At 42.3% G+C, this 24,246-nt stretch overlaps 1 protein-coding gene across 1 annotated transcript in view; it reads right to left on the bottom strand.

Moving 5' to 3' along the window:
* LOC124623468 (odorant receptor 43a-like) overlaps positions 1–24,246 on the bottom strand; it is a 102,483-nt gene that overhangs the window by 49,092 nt on the left and 29,145 nt on the right. Inside the window, exons 3-4 of the mRNA XM_047149039.1 lie at positions 24,092–24,241; positions 11,574–12,049 (exon numbers count right to left, since the gene is read on the bottom strand). Coding sequence (XP_047004995.1) covers positions 11,574–12,049; positions 24,092–24,241 — 626 coding nt within the window. The remainder of the gene's footprint in view (positions 1–11,573; positions 12,050–24,091; positions 24,242–24,246) is intronic.

The raw sequence follows: 24,246 nt of genomic DNA on the forward strand, positions 1-24,246 counted from the left end.
TGGATCTCAGTTCACTTCACTTTATTTTGAACAGGTTTGTGAACGAAATGGCATTCGTCATGTAACATGTGCTCCGTTTCATCCGAAGCCCAACGGAGAAGCAGAACGCTTCGTACGCACTTTTAAACAACAGATGACCAAGCTTCGCGCCACCCACATACAGGAACAAGCGCTGCAACTCTTTCTCGCCTCCCGTGGCTGCCAAACACAAGACGGACCGCCACCAGGGGAACTTGTGCACGGCCGCCGCCATTGGACCCTGCTACACTTGCTACACCCACCGCAGCATCCAGAGATGCCAATGGTCTGCAAGTATCTCTTTGGGCCAAGCGATCTTGTTCTTTTTAGGGTTTGTGGCAAACGTGGGCGTTGGGAAAGAGGCGTGATCCAGGAACTCTTTGGCTCTTTTGTGTACTTAATCGCAGGTCCCGATGGTTTGCAGCACTGCCACCAGAACCAAATTCGCTCAAGTCATTCTGCTGCTTTTCTTCACCCAAATTCACGGCCTTCCAGGGCCGCGCGGCCTTCGCAAGTGTTCCCAGGTGCAGATGGACGATGCGCCGTCGCCCACGACGTCCCCACTCGCCAGCCCCGTGGGCCTGGACCTGATATCGCCATCAGGCCTGGACGTGTGCCCTGGCTGCAGTTTTCCGGAGAATGCCCCTATTGCCTCAAAAGCCAGATGATGGGGTACGGTCGGGAGTAGGCCGTCCTCCACAGCTACGGCTCCTGGCTCATCTCTACGTCTTGTGTCCTGTCTCCCTCCTCATTGTCGTTCGCAGCCTCACTACATGACAAAAGTGCAGCATTCGGAGGGGAAGAATGTGCTGCCGTAAGCTGTCGCCAGCACACAGGGTAGCAAAGAGGTTGCGAGAAGATTGGTGGTAGGCGCAAGCAACATGCCCTTCAGGAGAGAGACCAAATAGAGACTCGCAATCAACGCCCTCTCGACCGCTACTATTTAGATCGCTGCCGCGGACCGGGGGGCTCAGTCAGTCACTCAGTGAGTCACTGAGTCGAGTGTCTTGCAGCCACAGACAGAGTCTCAGTCTCAGTCAGCACTTAGCGACCAGTGTAGACTGCCTAGCGGGACTTGTACTTCACTAGCTGTGAGGCAAACGTGGACTATTACGGAAGAGCTTGTACCACAACACCAGCTCTGTTTATGTTAATAAAGAACCCTGCTAATACATGTGTGCAGTTGTGTTGTAGAAAAAGGATACCAGCCACCAAGCAACATCCTCTCCTAGCTTTCCATGGTACAAGCCTCCAATGACAATGAGACAACACAAAACATCCTATGCAACATCTTCAGCTGGGTGACAATTTTGTGATTGTTTGACTGTACACAGAGACATAATGCAATACACTTCATTTACACACGAGGTTGCATTTACATTTAATGATATCATGAACCCTGCAGTTGTCACACATGGATGATGGAGAACCCAAATGACATTAGGGAAACAAGATTTCAAGTTATGTTCACAGTGAACATTTGATGTGTAAGATTGATGACCTGGTGGTAGGGCCTGTGTTCCCGCCAAATCGCCTGACAGCTGCATCATATACACATTTCCTGACAGAAGATGTACCTGCACTTTTGGAAGATGTGACATAAAGCAATGACAGTAAATGTGCCTGCAACATGATGGATCGCCAATTCACAGTAGTGGACAAGTATCCCAGTATCTGAATAACATAATTTGTCAACAGTGTATTGGCCACAGCAGACACCTTAACTGGCTTGCCAGATCAACTGATTTAAACACATTAGGCTTCATAGGGTTGGTCACAGGGGGATGTGCATGCTATGAAGGTGGATACACATGAAGAACTTTTTTATTGCATTACTGATGCTATTGCCCACATTAAAGCCCGCCAAGATGATGTTCAATGTGCAACACAACACACATCTTACGTGTTGACAAGTGCATTAAGATGTGTGGAGCACTTTTTAACACCTCTTGCTGGATGGACCAGTCATTTACTCCATAGTTGTTCTGCACACCACAGCACCTACACAGAATTTTGGTAAGTAATATTCACCCTTGTGTTAAATTTCATTCTACATATTATTATTATTATTATTATTATTATCATTATTATGTGACTTAACAGTGCTTGATGTTATATTCTTTGTTCAGGAACATGTGTATCAGGGTACTTTTTGGGTTTGTAAGATGACTATGTAACCCTAAATCTGTTCCAAGTCCGAAGTATAATGCAAATACCGTTAGAACACTTGGAAAAAGAGAGGTTGCATACACTACACTCCCTGTCCCAGTGGTATCATATATTTCTTTTTCTACTGCTACAGGAGAATCGAGTTACAGCTGTAGCATTACATATGAGTTTTCATATTCGAAATCTTTAATATGGAATGATTTAAATCTGTTGTGCACACCGTCTGCTTAGTCATAATCATGGAGCATATGTCACATATTTGATGGTATTGCTGTTTACAGTTACATTATTATTATACCCCCTGATAATATCCAAATCCTTAAGCTGCTAATCCATGAAGCAGTTGCAATAGTTGACTAATTCTGCTTTAAATGTATTTCTTATGTTTCTGTCACCTCCGTACCAGTTTCTCCTAATATGTCACAGTATTGCTCCCTCGCTATGGGAAATGGTACCATTCTAGTCTCCTAGCAATCATATTAAACGCAGATCTAAGTGTTGCTGATGTTGTGGAGGAAATAAAAAAGAATGAATTTAAACTACAAAACTTTATTTTTTATCTACACTGCATAAAAATATATAAAACAATAGTAGCAAATGATGATACTTCCGGCAATGGAGAGACCGACAAATGGGTGGACAGCTCTCAGCAACCTACAATATTACAGATAACAACTGAATAAACACATCACTTTGGAGGAAAAAAATATCATTGATATTAATAAAACCACATAACAGGAGACGACAAGAAATAAAAAGTGTGGGTGGAACACAACTGGAGTGCAGGAAAAAACGATATTGTGAGACTGTCAGCGCACTAGCAGTGAGTCTGTCGGTTAGTGTGGAGCAGCCAGGAAATCTCCACACGACGCAGTGGGCTGGGGCCGTTTGCAGCCTTTACGTCATGTCGGAGTGTGTGGGAGCTGTTCCTATTGCTACGGGGTTCGCGGCTCACCGACCCAGGATACCAAAGTTGATTGGTGATTTAATTACCGAAGCCAGACTGTTCACATTGTGCCATTGGTTTTTATGGTTGGGCCGGCCGGTGTGGCCGAGCGGTTCTAGGCGCTACAGTCTGGAACCGAACGACCGCTACGGTCGCAGGTTCGAATCCTGTCTCGGGCATGGATGTGTATGATGTCCTTAGGTTAGTTAGGTTTAATTAGTTCTAAGCTCTAGGCGACTGATGACCTCAGAAGTTAAGTCGCATAGTGCTCAGAGCCATTTGAACCATTTTTTTTTATGGTTGGCTGTTGGGGGTATTCCCGTGAGCAACAGCAAGTGATCGAGTTGGCGAAAGTTTGGCCTCCATCCAGAGGAGTTTAACTGTATTTTGGTTATTTGAAGTCCAAGTGCACCAGCGGAATTTTCAGCCTTGTGGCCGTTAGCGTTCCAGTTACCTGCCCTGGCCGCTGACGTAAACTTTAGGCAGTGTTCTTTCCTCACTGTGTTGTCACTGTCAAACACATATGTGTAGTTTTTACAGCTTATGCACACTTGTTTGTGGGCTGCTACGCCTTTTACGTTTTGGCTTTAGAGTTCCTTGTGCGCTGGTCGGGTGGAAAGCAAGTCGTCCTGTCGGTGGGTCCATTGACTGTCGGTTGAGTTGCCAGCAGATTGGATATATTTGGCCGACAGCCTGTCTCCCCTAAATGAATGTTAATATTTCAAGTGCAGACCGACCCCCGAAAGTTCTGAGCGCCGCTGGCTATACCGCCTGTTCTTATTGGTGTTTGATTGAGTATTTTAATGGCTTATAGCCGATGGTTTGAATTTGTATGCTTTTAATTGGGTTTTTAATAATGTGCCTTCAGCCGCTGTAAAATTGAAAGTTCCTTACTTGTCAAGTATTGCATTGTTTGGGCCTTCAGCCTGCGCAAAATATTTTTTTAAAGATAAAGCTTTGGGCCTTCTGCCTACTAAAAGTTATTTTAGTTGTTTTAAGTAATCGGCCTTCAGCCGTTTTTAAATTAAAGTTCTTGTCTTTCGAGTATCAGACTGTGTGGGGCCTCCAGCCTAATTGAAGATAAGACCTTCTGCCTTGTGTTTTTTTTAATTAATTTTACCTGCAGTCTTAAATCACGGGCCTTAAGCTGTCTTTAAATTAAACTTGTTTGCTTTTCAAGTGTTAGATTTGCTGGGCCTTCAGCCAAGTTATATAACTTACTTACGTGAGGCCTTCTGCCTTCTAAATATTCTGAGCCTGAATGTTAAGTTAATGGCTTTAAATTTAAGTGGTTGTGCCCTTAAGGCATAAGATAGTGTGGCCTATTCAGCTGATAGCTAAGTTCAAAAATATTTGCCGTATTGTTTGGACAACTAAATAAAGTTATGGTTGAGTGTAACTGACAGCCCCCTTTTGGCCCCTTTCCACAATTCCAACTACCTGTTCTGTCCTGCGGAGTTAAGCAGGATGTCTCACATACAAACTAACTATGAGCAGTTATAATGAGAATATTTCAAGAAATTAAAAACTGTGAGAGTCATTCAGGAGATGATGCCTCTGGCGAGTGTGAGACACAGTGCACCCAATCATCGACAAGGAGTGATAATGGTTAGTACTATGATGTCAGTACAAACTCTTCTATTCGTGGTCTAAGAACACTATTGTAGAGTAGATCGATTTTGATGTTCTTAATCTTTACTGCCATCAGGAGTGCGAATCATTTTATAAAACTGCAATTTCATCAACATATATCTCACAGCGTACTCCTGAATCATGTCGTGGTTATGAAATATCGTATTTTACATACCTTAATGAAGATAAAAGTGACAATTCATACATGTCTCTCAAAAAAATAAGTGCAATAAACTTATCTAACTTTTTTCTTTCCCCAGATGCGGCCGTATACCGGTTATAGAAACCAATTCGAAAGAAAGAAATCATTAAAACTGTCAATATTGCATACGATTAAATGGGTATACAAATTCTCTATTAGTTAAAAAATATGTATAGAATGAAATGTAAAATATTGTATATGATTAAATGGGTTATAAAGTTCTATTAGTCTTTTAGTTTCAAAAAAAGTCGTTATTTCTTAAATACAGAAAGAAGTATCTGTGTATATAAGTCATAAGACTGTTGGTAAACCATTACTTCCTTTTTTTGCTATATCATTGTTATTTTACAAAAATGACCTAATCCCTACACTTTCTTTTTTATAAACTCTTACATATGGCACAGAATATGATGACACAGAAGTAGGATCGTACTTCTATACCCAAGTCTAGATCATACATTTCTTCATGTACTAGCACTGATGTTCATCATGAATCATAGAAATGAGCGATGGTTTCTTCTGATGGGTGATGAGTATTATAACCCATCTCCATGTTCTCTAATGTCATTGATGGATACATGGTTGCTGTGCTGCAGCTGTTTTTAAAAGTGTGTGCCTGTAGATGAGTCCCCTGTCTCCTCATAAATAGTTGAGTTCACCTATTTATTCATGGGAACTCTCCTACTGTATGAGCCCCTAGAATCATGGAGGGGTGAGAGTGTTTCTGTTGAATAAAGCAGAAATCTACATTGACATACTGCACAGACGATTCCGCTCATTTAGAGATATTGTCACTTTGACATCACTGCATCGATGCTTTTCTGATACCACCACTCATGATTCGAATCACGTCCATGCTGTCGCGTTTTCCAGCACTCTTCTTTAAGCTGTAACAGATACGAATAGCATTACATGCACACCAGACAAGTTGATGAATTTGCCACAGCTATAAAGAAAAAATAATTATTAGTTAAAACTATACTTGTTGTGGCTACATTCATCTTCACTGGCAGTGAAACATCAACAGGATCACCCTTTGAGGGTTCCCATACAAGTAGGTGAACCCATTAACTGATAGCTGTTAATATTTTTTAGCAGCAGTGTATGCAACTATTAAAAGAATAATTAGCATGATGTCTACAATCAGTGGTACTAAAGGCACAGCGATAATTATATTATCATAATAATAAATCATTGTAAACTCATGTGTGGCATTAACCCATATATAATTGAACTAATTATCCCTAAATATGACACGGTGATTCAGCTGGAGGACTACAGTTTCAAAGAAGAGGGTTACATTATTACTTATCACATGTTTGTGTTTAGACATTTGTAGAAAACTAGCAGAAAGATCCCAAAGATCCTATAGTTTGAATACAGAACTCATATTTTTGCTGTATGATATCTCACACAGATTTAACTAGATTCTGTGATTGTTTAGGGGCAATGTGCTTCATTATATGAACGAACTTTCATTTAAGCATTGTAATGTAAATGCGCAATGCCAAACTGATGGCCCTCCTACTGTTAAACTGCTATGTGAGTGATGTAAAAAAAGATTGTTTTTTGAAATAATAATATATGTAATCGCCACTGTGACTATGCCTTTTTTTATTCATATTTTGAATGCTGACTACAGTCTCTAGGACAAGATGAAACCTGCCAGTCAGCAGAGTTAAGCTGGCCTGTGGCACCCACTGAGTGCTGAGATGTGGTTACCTCTACCAACTCAGGTGGCTCTTGCCAGCTGCAGCCTCACATGTCGATGGCTGCACACACATGATGGTGTATAGCAGAAGTGGTGATGGTGAGATGAGGTGAGGGATAACTCATGCAGATCAGCATTGCCTCCTGATACGTATATGTACATTTCAACCATAAGATAAAGATGAGGATTGGGATAGAGCAATAAGAAAAAAAATTGTATTTGTTTTTATTTACATATACATGCATTCTCTAAACTCACTGTGAATTGTATTTGTTTTTATTTACATATACATGCATTCTCTAAACTCACTGTGGTGAGCAATATTTCTGAACAGTTGTTTTCTATATGCTTTAAATTCAGACTCTAAGGCATTCAGTCCAATGTGTGCCACAAGATACATAGGAATGTCATCCATGAGTTTAATTGACTTGATACTTCAGAGTCCCCAGTTATACACTTGCCCACTGGGGGAATGCATACAGTGCTCTAATTGTTTCATATTTACACTATTTCTGAGCAAATATGCTATAAAATCTAAGTTTGCACCTCCTATATATGGACAACGATGCCTCATTCCATCTGTGCCAATCAGTAACCCACAGCATGAGCATTCAAATTAATAACACTTGAATGTTTTGTGTAAATGCACATGTCCCCTGAAGTTAATTCAAGCACAGTGTCTCCGTGCATACCCACTACTGAATCCCTCCTCCCAAGCAATTGAACCTCAGTTGATGTATGAGATGGATCACAATCTGTCATCATCTTCATATCAAAGTACCCCCTAACACTGTGCAGAAAATCCCACTCATACCATGAGTACTGCACTTTTGTGGCAATAGATTGATATTTTTCTACTTCCATAACTACTTCAAAGTTTCTGTTGGGTGCTAGGCCTGTATCCACATGTTAAGATCCACTAGAAGTAAAATTATATGCTGTGGCGGATGACAGTTCTCTTATTGGATTTAACTGAGGTTCAGCAAGCGGAGGAAGCTCCAGTGGTTTTACAGAATAGTCACATGACAGCAGGTCTGGTAAATATGGGACAGCATCTGTGGGTTGCTGCTGCATTTCACCTGGGATTTGTTACATTGCTAAAAAAAATAATATGCTAATAACAACAATAATATTAATAAATGATGCATAAAATACATACTTTTCAGTCTTCTCCTGGTTTTTACCTGATCCCTGCTGATGATGTTCCCTTTGAATTACATCTATCGGGCGAGAGTAAAGTGATGAAGGGGAGGGGAGTGGGAAAGGAGGCGATGACCTTGAATTTGACATGCACAACTGCATCAGATGTAATATGACACCGGCAGAAAAATGCTGACAGATGCTAAGTCAGCATTTTGACTCAGAAATCGCCCTGGTGCCATACTGGCGAAATCTTAATAAACTTAATGCCCAGCACCAAGTGTTGTTTAAATCTAAGCTTCTCAAGTGGTGTACTTTATTTGGATTTGCTCCATAATTACACTGGCTCAACAACTTTGCACCGTGATACTGGACTCATTGTTTCCAATCATGATTATAATTTAGAAAATGCTCAGCTTCAACTGATCTGCTTGGTTGGCATCCAGAGTGTTTCACTGCCGTCAACATAGATAAAAAGTCTTTTGTGGTGGTGGTGGTAAGTTCCTATGGTACCAAACAGCTGAGGTCATCAGTAGCTAAGCTTACACACTACTTAATCTAACTTAAACTAAGTTACACTAAGGACAACACACACACCCATGCCCGGGGAAGGACTCTAACTTCCATTGGGGGAAGCTGTGCGAACCGTTGCAAGGCACCCCAGACCACGCAGCTTAAAAAGTCTTCTTTGTACTATTAAACACAATCTAAGTCTCCAGAACCGGTTTTGTATGGCATGTTTTACAGGAGGCAACTATTAAAAGAGAACAGACAAGGTGCAAGGTATGTCAGTGACATACCTGCTAAAACAGCAGAGCAAATCAGCAATCTCCGAGTACTGCCTTGTATACAAGGTGGTCCATTGATAGTGACCCAGCCAAATACCTCACGAAATAAGCATCAAACGAAAAAACTACAAAGAACGAAACTCGTCTAGCTTGAAGGGGGAAACCAGATGGCGCTATGGTTGGCCCGCTAGATGGCGCCGCCATAGATCAAACGGATATCAACTGCGTTTCTTTTAAATAGGAACCCCCATTTTTTAATTATATATTCGTGGAGTAAATAAAGAAATATGAATGTTTTGGCTGGACCACTTCTTTCGCTTTGTGGTAGATGGCACTGTAGTAGTCACAAACGTATAAGTACGTGGTATCACGTAACATTCCGCCAGGGCGGACGGTATTTGTTTCGTGACACATTAACCGTGTTTAAGTGGCCCGTTTATCAAGGTCGATATCGTGTTGGCGTATGGCTATTATGAGCCGGCCGGTGTGGCCGAGCGGTTCTAGGTGCTTCAGTCTGGAAACGCGCGACCGCTACGGTCGTAGGTTCGAATCCTGCCTCGGGCATGGATGTGTGTGATGTCGTTAGGTTAGTTAGGTTTAAGTAGTTCTAAGTTCTAGGGAACTGATGACCTCAGATGTTAAGTCCCATAGTGCTCAGAGCCATTTGAACCATTATGGCTATTGAGATCAAAATGCCCAAAGGGCGTGTGCTATGTATACTGCTCGGTATCCTAGACGATACCATCTAATGCCCGGACCGTTCGCCGGATAGTTACTTTATTTAAGGAAACAGGAAGTGTTCAGCTACATGTGAAACGTCAACAAATGATGATGCCCATGTAGGTGTTTTACCTGCTGCCGCGGCTAATCCGCACATCAGTTGCAGACAATCGGGAATCTAAAAAACGTCGGTGTTTAGAATGTTACATCAACATCGATTGCACCCGTACCATATTTCTATGCACGAGGAATTGCATGGCGACGACTTTGAACGTCTTGAACAGTTCTGCCACTGGGTACAAGAGAAATTACGGTACGATGAAAGATTTTTTGCACGCGTTCTATTTAGCGACGAAGCGTCATTCATCAACAGCGGTATCGTAAACCTGCATAATATGCACTATTGGGCAACGGAAAATCCACGATGGCTGCGACAAGTGGAACATCATCGATGTTGGCGGGTTAATGTATGGTGCCACATTATGGGAGGAAGGACAATTGGCCCCCATTTTATCGATGGCAATCTAAATGGTGCAATGTATGCTGATTTCCTACGTAATGTTCTATCGATGTTACTACAAGATGTTTCACTGCATGACAGAATGGCGATGTACTTCCAACATGATGGATGTCCGGCACATAGCTCGCTTGCGGTTGAAGCGGTATTGAATAGCATATTTCATGACAGGTAGATTGGTCGTCGAAGCACCATACCAAGGCCCGCACGTTAACCGGATCTGACGTCCCCGGATTTCTTTCTGTGGAGAAAGTTGAAGCTTATTTGCTATCGTGATCCACCGACAACGCCTGACAACATGCATCAGCGCATTGTCAATGCATGTGCGAACATTACGAAAGGCGAACTGCTCGCAGTTGAGAGGAATGTCGTTACACGTATTGCCAAATGCACTGACGTTGACGGACATCATTTTGAGCATTTATTGCACTAATGTGGTATTTACAGGTAATCACGCTGTAACAGCATGCGTTCTCAGAAATGATAAGTTCACAAAGGTACATCTATCACATTGGAACACAGAGCGAGGTGGCGCAGTGGTTAGCACACTGGACTTGCATTCGGGAGGATGACGGTTCAGTCCCGCGTCCGGCCATCCTGATTTAGGTTTTCCGTGATTTCCCTAAATCGCTCCAGGCAAATGCCGGAACGGTTCCTGTGAAAGGACATGGCCGACTTCCTTCCCCGTCCTTCCCTAGTCCGATGAGACCGATGACCTCGCTGTCTGGTCTTCTTCTCTAAAAACAATCCAAGTCACATTGGAACAACCGAAATAAAATGTTCAAACGTACCAACGTTCTGTATTTTACTTTAAAAAACCTACCTGTTACCAACTGTTCGTCTAAAATTGTGAGCCAAATGTATGTGACTATTACAGCGCCATCTATGACAAAGCGAAAAAAGTGGTCCAACGAAAACATTCATATTTCTTTACGTACTACACGAATATGTAATTAAAAATGGGGGTTCCTATTTTAAAAAAACGCAGTTGATATCCGTTTGACCTATGGCAGCGCCATCTAGGGGCCAACCATAGCGCCATCTGGTTTCCCCCTTCAAGCTAGACAAGTTTCGTTCTTTGTAGCTTTTTCGTTTGACGCTTATTTCGTGAGATATTTGGCCAGGTCACGATCAATGGACCACCCTGTATAATCACTAAACGAAGTATTGTGGGACTAGTGTCACGGTGAAAACGCCAAAATTCTGTGACTGCGTAACTATCGAAATAAAGATGTTGGAATACCTAGTAAACTGTGATGGAGGTTTCATTCAAACAAGGCCTCGGGTTTGCGCTTAATTTGTTAAGACCTACTAGAGCTGGTAAATATTGAGAGAACTTGCGTTTCACGGAATGTCGGTGCGACCTCTGAAAAAGAAAAGAGTATCAGAAGGTATAGTGGGCATCGGGTGCCGATCTCGATTGTAAACAGGGACGTGATACCACCATATAGTCAGGTTACAGTTTAGTCAATGAGTATGTATGACAATTTCTTAAGGAGACAAAACGGTCAGTCGTAGAGATATCATACAGATACATGGAAGAAAGAACTCGGTTGACGACCAAAATGTATACCATTTACCAGTCATACTGAGAACTAATACACACTTTGTAATGGATAGCTAAGTGCAGACGGAAGTGGCTAGTTTCTAAATCAAATTAATGCGCTAATCGATGAGGTGGTTCAAATAATTTTTCGAAAGCAACAAATGCTTAAGTATGCACTACTAACCTGAGGATGATCAGATGATGGCGAACGTTGGTCACTAATTCTTGGTACAACTGGAAATTAGAGCCATGTTTGTAGACTGTTTCAGCCATCTGAAGTGCTCTATCTCTCCTGTAAAAGTCCTGGGTCTCCATATTCTGTTTATGACCATGGTTATATAGATCGTCTGAATTTTTTTCACGCCCCTTTGCCATAGTCGAAACATTGTAGTTCAGAACTTCAAGCTCGGCGGTGACCATGAGCATGAGTCTAATGAAGAGGACATCTATACAGAGGGTGACGAGGCCAGTGAGCGTGGTGGTGTAGTCCTCTAAGACGTAGAGTATCTCGTAGGTGGGCGACGCCTGGACATCCACTGGCAGCCAGACAGGCAGCGGCAGTTTGCGCGGGACTTCCCCGGACTCGCCTGAGGCTGCGAGCAGTGCGCGGGACACGAGAGGGGCCCCCAGCCAGCCGACAGAGGCCACCATCGTCGACACCTGCACAACAGAGCGTTCACCACATCTCTATGTTCTTCTTCGAAAATGTCAGTTACTACAATACAAAAAGTTAAAATACAGAGAAAAAAATTTAGTACCGTTGTTAGTGTGGTTTACATGTGCACAACGAAAGAGTCATGCAGCCAGTTTTACTTTATTGCATCTAAAAAGTAATTTTTCGAGTCGCAATCAGAAACTGCAGGCTGCAAAATAGCTTAACCAGACAACAAACTGTTCTGTGTTTCTCAGCGACTTGAGAGAGGTAATGTTGTATCAGTGAAATTTCCTGAGCAGTGTGCCACCACGAGATTAAATATATCAAAGGAAATGGAAAGTGTTATCCCATGGAGCACTAGCCGCATACTTATCAGACTTCAGTGAAGATGTTCTATACGTAAGTGATATTAAATGATTAAACTTGCATTCCATTCGCGACTGATATTCGCCATCAAAATCAGCAAGAGATATGATAAACATGATACAAATAGTATTTTGTTTTATTGTGCTATAAAGCAGGCAGCCTCCGAATGTCTGGTCATGAACAGTATGACAACAGTAGTATAACAGGGCCAGTTCTGGCACGATCTGCATTGTTTCCAGATTTCTAATGATAGCATTAATGATGTCACCGATAATGTCATGGACTGTTGCTGTATATCACCCTCTCCCATTTGACATAGCCCAATTTCACTACTTATAAAACGTGAGGAAATTCAAAAATTAAAAACTTCACATGAAATTCAGAAATAAACCAGTTGTGCAATTAGTTTTCTCTCAGACCTAAGATGTCACTGTGGACGTAGTGCTGTTGTCCTAAGTATAAATTGTCAGGTAATTCAACAATCCAACAGGGGGCATTGTGAAATTGTTGGAAGTAGGTCACTTGATCTAAGTGTAATTGTAAATGTAGAATCCAATAGGGCCACTCAGTTTTCCCCTGATGTCACTCATGTGTTTGCCTGCAGGTCCAAGACCATTGGTACACTATCATCATCAACCTCCTCTTCAAAATATGGGCACTTGCTGCTGCCGCTGCCAATGTTGCTGTCTGCCCTCTTCATTATAACAATGATGCTGAGACTGGTACAAAAGTCACAGGCGAATCTGGAAGCAGACGGAAGTTACATTGAATTTACTGGGTCCTTTTACATAGACAAGGCCAGTGACCCAATGGTGCAGGTAGATTTCAGCCAGTATTGTTTGAGCTTCCACTAGGAGTGGATGCATATGGCGGTGGTTCTAGGGGCGCAGTGTGAAATAAGAGGCTATGAGTGACAGTTTTAAAATCTTTATAAGCCAATTAAAATGTACTTTCAAAATTATACAGTGCATATACAAAACAATTCTTCCTCTTCAGCCTAAGGTGCTGCAGTGATTGACATCCATATTTTTCTAGATTCTTATAAATACTAAGTCTCCATAAAGATTTCTCATTACGTTCCACGTTAATAATTGAGCGTGCGTGATCGAAATTCGGAAGTGATATCATCATATCATTAAAAAATTTTCTGTCTTCATCCCAGTTGATGCCACGATAATATCAACTCAACCATAAGCACTTTTACAAGTTTTCAGGCTCTTGATGTATTTGAAAGGTTTATTTGAAGGAACAGTTGTAGAAAATGTAGTGGTAACTCGTTCCTCGTTCGTGAAGGCAATAAATGAGGCTCCTTTAAGTATGAAACGTTCATGTTCAGCCAGAAAACCTTGGATATCGATTATAGTTCTACCAGTTTAAGATGCCATCGTGGAATTTAAGTATAATAAACAGTCGAGATCGCAAAAATATTAGTCTATTAACTGGTTTCGCCTTATGTGCAAGCCATCTTCAGAATTTTCGGACCCCTATGCCTAGTGCTGGGGGCTCCTCCGATTCCTCGTGATACCACGATCGTAAACTGAGGAGCCGCCACCACCAGTCACAGGGGACTGAAAATTCTGAAGATGGCTTGTACATAAGGCGAAGAAGGTTAATAAACAAATGCTATTGCGGTAGTGACTGTTCATTTTAACTTAAATATAGCATCAGGTCGCTTCTCCCCATAGAAATGTTGTCAAAATTTATCACCATCGTGAAATGATTTAGTTGTTATGCTGCGCTTATTAATATAATACGTGTTAAGTGGGTTGTAGCTGATCGGATCATGGAGAATCAAAGCGAATGTTGCTGTGTTTCCTGGGAAGTTTTCATAGGCTTCAAATCAGTTATAACGTCAAAGGGACTGCTCCTCACGGATTCGTTCTGCTTGGAGCAATCTTTAACGACAATTAGATCTAATTTAAATTCCTTTGAATTGAGCAGGCATCCCTTGTTCTCTTCACTATCGTAGTATGCCAGACAAAACGTTGCACACATATCTAAAAGCAGAATGTATACATTATTAGACTAATCTTGCTGTAAGTCGTCATATGGGTAAATTAAGAAGTTCGGTACACTTTTTCTTCTGCTAATTTATGATCGTCAAATTCACTCAAATCATCTTTGACATTCACTTTCCTATTGGTTTCAAATGCAAGGTTGATAAATCGAGACATTTCTAATTGAACTGATGTTTCAATAATCCATAATTCTCTCATGATCTCAGTTTTAAAGGCGGCTGAATGCTGTATCCAAGTATTCTTAAAAGTTTCAAGCTTTTTCTTTCGTAGCAAAGACACAAGGAATTTTCCAAATTAATTTCTCAAGCACTGTCCTGTTCTCTTCTTCATTAGTATCTTGCATGAATGCATTACCATCTGCTTCACTCTGAACTAATATAAATTCCTGTTTAACATTAACTTGAATTCTTCTCACATCCTCAAAGTGACCCATAATAATCTTGAAAGGTACTCAAGTAACAAATCGCTTCTACTTGTCTACTGATGACGTTTTCTCCATCAATACTCCTGCATTTTCTGAGCCGTTTAAGTCCGATGTTGACTCTGAAATGTATATTTTTAAAGTTGAGGTGATACCCACTTCTTAGTGTGGTCAATTTCAGCACCATTCAGTTTGTTTCTTATTTCCTGAAACAGGAAAATTATGGCATTATGTGTAAGATGGCATGCTGCTGTGTGATTCACATCCTTTTTCATAAATTCCTGAAGTTCTATAGGTATCTTATCATGAATACCTCTACTAATATGCTTGCTATCACGCATGTTATGTTACTGTACTATTTGAGGTTTGCACACTTGGTTATATTACTGAGCACCAGCATCCACCCAGGTGTTATGCACTGAGAGAAAACCAAGTCATTTGACAAGAGCCTTTTCCCGTCATCGCCTCATGACACATTCTATGAGGAAGACATCTGTTTCACTGTTTCTCTGTCATTCTTTTCTGTAAAAACTACCATCGATTTCACTATTGCTCCTATCCTTTAATATTTAAGTTACGAGTTTTACTATCTAAACTTTGGAAACTGTAAATGTCTCCATTGATAGTTTGAGAGATACGAATTCTCAAATGCTGTTTTGCACTGTGAAATACTTACAAAATCACTTACATTGAATTTCTGTTTGCATTGAGCTACCATTTTAAAACGATTGTACATAGTATTTAGCAATTTATTATCGCGTGCATCGACTGGCTAATTTTCACTATCCTGTGGACAGACCAGCTACGCATGTCAATGACTTGTAGGAGGATAGCAGCACATTCATAAGAATCGTGGAAGTTAAAACACATCCATATTCACACTTTCGTTGCGTGTTCAACCTCTGCAATACATGCTTTTATCTCTGAGAATGTCAAGTGGAGGTATATTCCACATCATTCCATTATCACCTTGAAATTACTGCTATAGAACTCGCCACTGTGATCTTTTTGAAGACAGCTGCGATGTGGTTGGTTCTTGTCTGCAGCAGTTGTTCAAGTACCTGTGCTGCTGCCTTGCCCAAGTAAGGCCCAGGCAAATTTCCATTACGACATGTTACTGTATACTAAGCAGATTTTGGAACACTATACTGTTTTTATGATGTGTGGCGTTGTAATGACACTGATGTTCGCACAGACTAATTACACATGTGTTAGAGATGGACAACTAATAACTGTGAAACATAAAGCCTTCTCAGTGGAATGCAGCACCTCTGGTCTCTGTAGACAAATCATTGTCACCATAGTCATTGTTTCGGTAAGATCTCTTATTTTGTTTTGCCAGAAAAAATTATATGTATAATTATACAGAAATGAATTATGGAGAATTTTCACAAGAAACTTGAAGAAATGCTACTGAAACCTACCTTTTACTAAAACAAGTTTGTGGAGAATACTGTTTATCATATATGCGAGTTTTTGAGTGGTTAAAGCGTTTCCAAGCTGGCCGAGAAGAAGCTGAAGATGACTCATGTCTGGGACACCCTCCAGCATCAAAGACGTACGATAATACCGAAAAAATAGGTAATATGATTTGCTCTGACCGTCGGTTCAGTATTCGATCTATGATAAACGTAAAAACGACCCAAATTCTGGAAGAACATGTCATGGCTTCTGCATCAAGACAACATACTAGATCATACAGCATTGTCTGTTATGAGATTTCTAGTGAAGTACAGCATCCCAGTGCTAGACCACACAAACTATTTGCCTCATGTAACACCAAGTGATTTTTATCTATCCTGCAAGGTCAAATCTGAGTTAATAGGAACATCATTTCAGCCCACCGAAGCAGTGGAAGAAAAACTGGCACATGCCATCTAGGAGCTCACAGAAGAACAACTTAAACAATATTTCCATCACTATAAAATTTATATGGAGTGTTGTAGGGACAGGGGAGCAGAGTATATTGAGAGTGACAAGAACTAAATGTGTATGTTATTTAAATAAAATGTTTTACACTAATAGTCACATTATTTTATAGCCACATCTCATGTACATTCCTCTTTGCCTTTTTTACAGTTACATCATCCCTTATAGTTAGCCGGCCAGAATGGCCGAGCGGTTCTAGGGGCTACAGTCTGGAACCGCGCGACTGCTACGGTCGCAGGTTCGAATCCTGCCTCGGGTATGGATGTGTGTGATGTCTGTAGGTTAGTTAGGTTTAAGTAGTTCTAAGTTCTAGGGGACTGATGACCACAGCAGTTAAGTCCCACAGTGCTCAGAGCCATTTTAACCTTATAGTTAACTCACTGATTATCCTAAAAATAGTCTAAGAATAAGTATTAATTTCTTGATACTTTTTTTCTGAATGCTTCAAGCCTGATTATCCTAAAAATAGTCTAAGGATGAGTATTAATTTGTTGATACTTTTTCTGAATGCTTCAAGCCTAGTAGCAAGACTTAATACTATCGTTGAGCAGTTGAATTTTTGTGTCCGCATAGAGAGAAATGTTCTGGTCGCCCCTCAGATTGATTTTGGGTGGATGTTCATGCAAACTACACCTGTGAAAATATGAAAAGCGAAGAGCTTGCAGTAGAAGATATCTGTTTAACAGTATCAAAGATCAAAAAGTGCTCATAGCTCTTGAGGTAAGTATTCTAGATTCCCTGCTTGAATAGACGTTTTGATTTAAATGATCATTCCTGTCGTATTCCAGAATGTTGGTCACTCCTCCTGGGACCCCCTGTATACATTATTTTCGCAATTTCATGAAAAAAGGGTGTGTGGTGGATGTATTGCAGTTATATCTGGTGAGGTGAGGAGCATGGTGGGGGGGGGGGGGGGGGGAGGAACTTCTGTTGGAAGCTTTTCTAAGTTAGGAGATCTATTGTTTGAATTTATATGGGATGGAAACACTACGAAAACTCTATCTGTTCCCTACTACAGTTATGAGTAAGCCAACTATACTGCACTGGCCACACATCTTTATTCAATTTTTAGGCTGATGAAGGGCTAATAGGGTGGATATTAATGTATGATTATCATGTTCAAGCTTCTATATTCAATGATTGAGTTCTACCAGATTAGAATCGATGTATTCCTTGATTGATACGGAGGTTCATTTATTATCATTTGCTGAACTGTCTTGCACTGGTTTATCCGTTATGTGGAATAACTTGAATGTACGGTATTCCATGAGATTCCCTACAAGTGAATTTGTTTGCGTCTTCTATAAATACCCCTGAATTTACCTGAGGACTGAGAGCCTTCTGCCTTACATAAAATGTGTTATGTGCTTACTGATTACTACTAGCTAACTAGTACATGTTAGTGAATCACATGTCTCAGTGGTTTTCCATATTGTGGAATAATAGGTCCGCTAAATATAGTGGACTGGTAGGGTGTAAAATAGGTCCACATACCCTGGAAAATACCCAGCAGGTCTAGACAAACATCCTTCCTCTCGATTGTGAATAATAGTCCCTCTATTAGTATTTTCAGGTAGATAAAGAGTGGGTTAGCTCATCATTGACAACAGACAGGCACTGAAATGTCAAAGATTCCAGCTTCCTGAAAACCTGTGCGCCCTGACTGGCTTGGTGCTTTGTGTTCACAACAGGCTGGGTAATGGAGCCAGGAAGAACCTAATGTTGGAAGCTTTTCTAGGTTAACAGATCTGCTATTTGAATTTTTATGAAACGGACATGCTACCATAAATATAGATGTTGATGAAAGTCTAACAATATGGCTATTAGTGTTGTTTATCATCTTCCAGCTTCCTTATTTACTGAAATTCGACGAGTGCACCACAAACCGCTGCATCCAGAGTAATGTTACACAATGGCTGTCACTGTACTGTAGTGAGTTCAACTACTACTTAGTATGACTCTCTCTGCCAATGCGGACCCGCTTTTCTGCACAGTATGATGGAGCAGTTAGTAACCCATAGCTCTCCAGTGTGCTTGCAGCTGCTCTGTGGCGTGGCATGGACTTAAGGCCTGACCAGACAGAATACAGACTGGTGGTGCTGCTCTGGCTGTGGTGGATTGCCAGAGAGTACAGTGGCAAGGGATAGCACACAGGCAAAAACAGCAGGGTGCAGTGACTGCTCTTGGTGCATCAGCTGCCGCACTGTGGAAAAGGTTGAAATCTTATCAGTAGCTTCGATGTGTGGTATGATATGACAGAGCTACCTTCCACCACTGCTTCCACACAGCAGTCAAATAGGGTGACAGGTGTGCACAGGCGCTGTGGCCAGCAACAGATTTATACTCTGAGGCAACTCGGTGCCAACTACTGCAACAGACTGATGGCTGCCATGCAAGTCTGCTCTCTGTCTGACCACCACGATAGAATAAAGAGTATTTCAGTGACACGGCCCACCTTTCCAGGCTGTATTCTCTCTGGCCAGGCCTTTGGTCTGCTACCCCAGACGAACATGGATGGGGGTGGCAAGGTTAGTGGTGGCATAGGAGCATCGGTGGTCCAGAAAGTGGTCCTTTTCCAGTGAAATGTTTCTTAAAATAAGGATATAAACATTCCTATCCTTTCCCGGCAGAGCAAAAGTGGACAAACCTAAATTTAGGGTGACATCAGAGTAAAATTGGACTTAGGATAAGTAGTATATGTGATGTCATGAGGGGGGTTGGGGAACCCAGTGATCTTCTTAAATTCTACTGTAATCCTGACTGCTATAAACAGTCTTCCATGTCTGAGTGGGGAAACACGTCATTCAATGTGGGTCAGCAGGCAAATCAAGACTGGTTACTATCTGTAGGGTGAAAAACATGTTTACATGTTCAACATGCTTAGACCAGCAGGAGAAAAACATCTTTTATCTAACAGGCAGTCTTTGGTCTTCAGGGTAAGCAAACATCTTCATCTACATGAGTGAAGACAAGGGAAAACCAAGTGGCCATCTTATATTCTTTACTTAGTACAAGTGACTGACTTTCAGTAACAAACAATGCGCGATCTTGCAGTTTGAATTTCCTGACGATTGACACAACAGCTGTACTTTCACAGTAAAGTGATGGGGAATCCATCTAGCTAAGTTGTGATATTTTAAAACTTGCTGTCATATTTTGAATTTCCAATAACTTTTTTATTTTCTCCCAATCATATACGTGGCAACAACTCAGAGTGTGCCAGAACTGGTACTGTTATTCCACTGACAGTAGAGTTTAACATTCTTTCCAGATACTGGTAAGTACCCATCTTCTCTTCAACGGCTCTCAATTTGGTTCCGTTATTATATTCATTAACTCTCCCTACCATCATTCCCAAAGTTGTGGAGGTATGTGTATCAGAAGTTGTTTCTTCCTCTAATCCTTCATCAGGTTGTCTACAAACACTACAGCCAGAGTCAGAGCCAGTCAAACAACTCTGTGATTTACTTGGGATGTAGTAGTTCTGGAAGAAACTAGTCTTCTTGTCATACTGTTGTCCTGAGCTCATATGGTCACCATTCTTTCTCGATTGATTGCAGTTCACCCAACTGTTTTTGAGATCTGTCGGTATGATGCTTTCATGTTTTTCACACCAATGATTCGATCTCAAATGGCGATAAGCTGGACTGATACATTCTCTGGAGATACAATGTTGTGATCTCCAACTGAAAAACTTCAGTATCGTTACACGGAATACTGAAAGTAATACCACATCAGGATGAAGACTTAATCAACCTATCTCATAGGGATGGAAATATAGGAATGTCAAGTGGCAGACTACGTTCAATGTGTTTATGGTGTAACACTTCCCATTTTCGTCACTATAAAGGTTCCTCAGAGCCATTTCTAGCATATGCATCACAGGTGCACAATTTTGCCACTAAATAAGATGCTTCAGAAAGTGAATCACAAATGTTTGCTGTGTGAATGAGTCCCATAATTCAGTACATATAATAGATCAAATTTTACTTAAGCTTATGCAGTATAATATTTCATCATTCATGTTTGACATTCGAAGGGAATTACCCTATACACCGTTTACGTTTTTTCCCCCTTCCACATTGTGACGAGATCTCATTTAGTGCTATACTTCCCTTCCATCCGTAGGAGAGAGAGCGTACTCGATAACTTACTTACGTCTGGTAAGTGTTCGGTACCTGAAGAAATGCTGCCGTGCCAGAGATAATGAAAAAGAAATGCAATATTAACGCTAGTGCTGGTCAAAGCAGTCTTCTTGACTCACCAGCCATTGTGAGAGGGACATAGCAGCGATCACCTTGTCTACTACTTAAATGTAGTCAAACGTAGTGTGGAACGTTGTAGAATGTAATGCAGTGTGTGACATTACTAGCTCTGGAAGCCATAATATTCAATCCCAAGAAAGAATGGTTTACCTGAGGTTTGATGTAAGAAGCAGAGTGACATGAAGATAAATTTCATTTATAAATATTTCTTCAAAATATAATTCACATTTAACTGACAATAACTGGCGGTGTCCTGTCATTTCATATTTCATTCTTATACCCTGTTTTCATAATGTTAGGATTTCGATATATCAACAATTTGTAGCGAGCGAAATGTTTTGGGATGACTAGTTCAGTTGTTAAGGAGAGAATAGACGGTGAGATTGTAAGAGAGAGGCCACGCGATTAAGATCTTAGTTGTTCGTCAAAATCTTAAGTAGCACGTCATTTTGGAAAATATATCGACTACTTCGCACCAGAACACCTGTGGAAAGCGGTTCAAGGACAGTGAAACCACGAGAGGGTGACAAGTAGTTTGACGTCCATTCCGCCTCACAGAACATGTAGGTTGCAGGCTTGTCCGCTCTGCAAAGTAGGATAGGCGGTGTGACAGATCTGACGACAAAGAACAATGCTAGTGCAGACAACAATGTTTCTGAACAAACTTTTCACTGCACGTTCTTCAACCACAGACGACCAGGTCGAGTTACCAGGTTGAGCAGCGACATTGACAATTGCGGCTGCAGTGGCCATGGGGTCAGTGAAATTTGTCGTCTGGTCCGACGAATCACGTTTCTTGTGCCACGGGGTTAATGGTCCTGTCCGAATACGTCATTGCAGGCAGTGACTGCTCGAAACATGCACGGCACTCACGCAGGCTCATGGGGGAAGTGTTATGCGAGGGAGGACATTCAGCTGGTTTTCCATGCGACCTGTGGTAGTCATGGAAGACACCGTGACACTTGCAATCATTACTGCACACTACCTGTATCCGTTCGTGCCTCAAATCTTCCCCTACAGCGATGGTATCTTCCAGCAGGATAACTCTACCTGCCAGAAAGCTACAGAGATATCAAGAACATAATAGTGAACTCACTTTCGTGTTTTGGCTACTAAAGTCGCCCGATCTGAACCCAACGGAACGCGTGCGGGGCGCTGTTGGGTGCCATGCCCTTGTGCCACATACCTCTGGGATACGACGTAGGATGTTTTGAATCCATGCCATGCGGAAACTCTGTTGCATTGAGTTCTAGAGACGTAAAAACACACTATAGAAAGGATGGTCCGCCTAAAAATTTTAAAGATTGTTCAAAGATACACTCCTGGAAATTGAAATAAGAACACCGTGAACTCATTGTCCCAGGAAGGGGAAACTTTATTGACACATTCCTGGGGTCAGATACATCACATGATCACACTGACAGAACCACAGGCACATAGACACAGGCAACAGAGCATGCACAATGTCGGCACTAGTACAGTGTATATCCACCTTTCGCAGCAATGCAGGCTGCTATTCTCCCATGGAGACGATCGTAGAGATGCTGGATGTAGTCCCGTGGAACGGCTTGCCATGCCATTTCCACCTGGCGCCTCAGTTGGACCAGCGTTCGTGCTGGACGTGCAGACCGCGTGAGACGACGCTTCATCCAGTCCCAAACATGCTCAATGGGGGACAGATCCGGAGATCTTGCTGGCCATGGTAGTTGACTTACACCTTCTAGAGCACGTTGGGTGGCACGGGATACATGCGGACGTGCATTGTCATGTTGGAACAGCAAGTTCCCTTGCCGGTCTAGGAATGGTAGAACGATGGGTTCGATGACAGTTTGGATGTACCGTGCACTATTCAGTGTCCCCTCGACGATCACCAGTGGTGTACGGTCAGTGTAGGAGATCGCTCCCCACACCATGATGCCGGGTGTTGGCCCTGTGTGCCTCGGTCGTATGCAGTCCTGATTGTGGCGCTCACCTGCACGGCGCCAAACACGCATACGACCATCATTGGCACCAAGGCAGAAGCGACTCTCATCGCTGAAGACGACACGTCTCCATTCGTCCCTCCATTCACGCCTGTCGCGACACCACTGGAGGCGGGCTGCACGATGTTGGGGCGTGAGCGGAAGACGGCCTAACGGTGTGCGGGACCGTAGCCCAGCTTCATGGAGACGGTTGCGAATGGTCCTCGCCGATACCCCAGGAGCAACAGTGTCCCTAATTTGCTGGGAAGTGGCGGTGCGGTCCCCTACGGCACTGCGTAGGATCCTACGGTCTTGGCGTGCATCCGTGCGTCGCTGCGGTCCGGTCCCAGGTCGACGGGCACGTGCACCTTCCGCCGACCACTGGCGACAACATCGATGTACTGTGGAGACCTCACGCCCCACGTGTTGAGCAATTCGGCGATACGTCCACCCGGCCTCCCGCATGCCCACTATACGCCCTCGCTCAAAGTCCGTCAACTGCACATACGGTTCACGTCCACGCTGTCGCGGCATGCTACCAGTGTTAAAGACTGCGATGGAGCTCCGTATGCCACGGCAAACTGGCTGACACTGACGGCGGCGGTGCACAAATGCTGCGCAGCTAGCGCCATTCGACGGCCAACACCGCGGTTCCTGGTGTGTCCGCTGTGCCGTGCGTGTGATCATTGCTTGTACAGCCCTCTCGCAGTGTCCGGAGCAAGTATGGTGGGTCTGACACACCGGTGTCAATGTGTTCTTTTTTCCATTTCCAGGAGTATATTTTTCGAACATCTTAGTATAAGAAATCCTTGGTCTCCCGCTCACTACAGACGAAATTGTGTTTTATTCAGTGTGTTACTGCAATTACCTTTGTTTCTGTGAAAACTCCTATGCAACCGTGATAAAGCCTGTGATGTGCACTTACAAGAAAAGTATTCGTAATACGGTGTCATTACCCGACACAACATCCAACATCTCATGTGCAGTCACGTGATTGTATCTCTCACATCTGAATTTCATCTCTTTATAGTGTTACACTCCATGTAAGTAAATTCACTGTTTCAGTGCATCAGCTTAAGAACTTAACCTGCATATACAGCAGCACTCGTTCGGCGAGATCCTCGTAACGGCTTCGAATCCTCTTGCTCGCCTCTTCACGACCGTAGAGTCTCCTGGATTCAGACAGTACGTCCAGCATTTGGTGCAACATTCCTCTGTCTGCGATGAAAATTGCGGTCTGAA

Source organism: Schistocerca americana, chromosome 1 (genome assembly GCF_021461395.2).
Source record: "Schistocerca americana isolate TAMUIC-IGC-003095 chromosome 1, iqSchAmer2.1, whole genome shotgun sequence".
Taxonomy (NCBI): domain Eukaryota; kingdom Metazoa; phylum Arthropoda; class Insecta; order Orthoptera; family Acrididae; genus Schistocerca; species Schistocerca americana.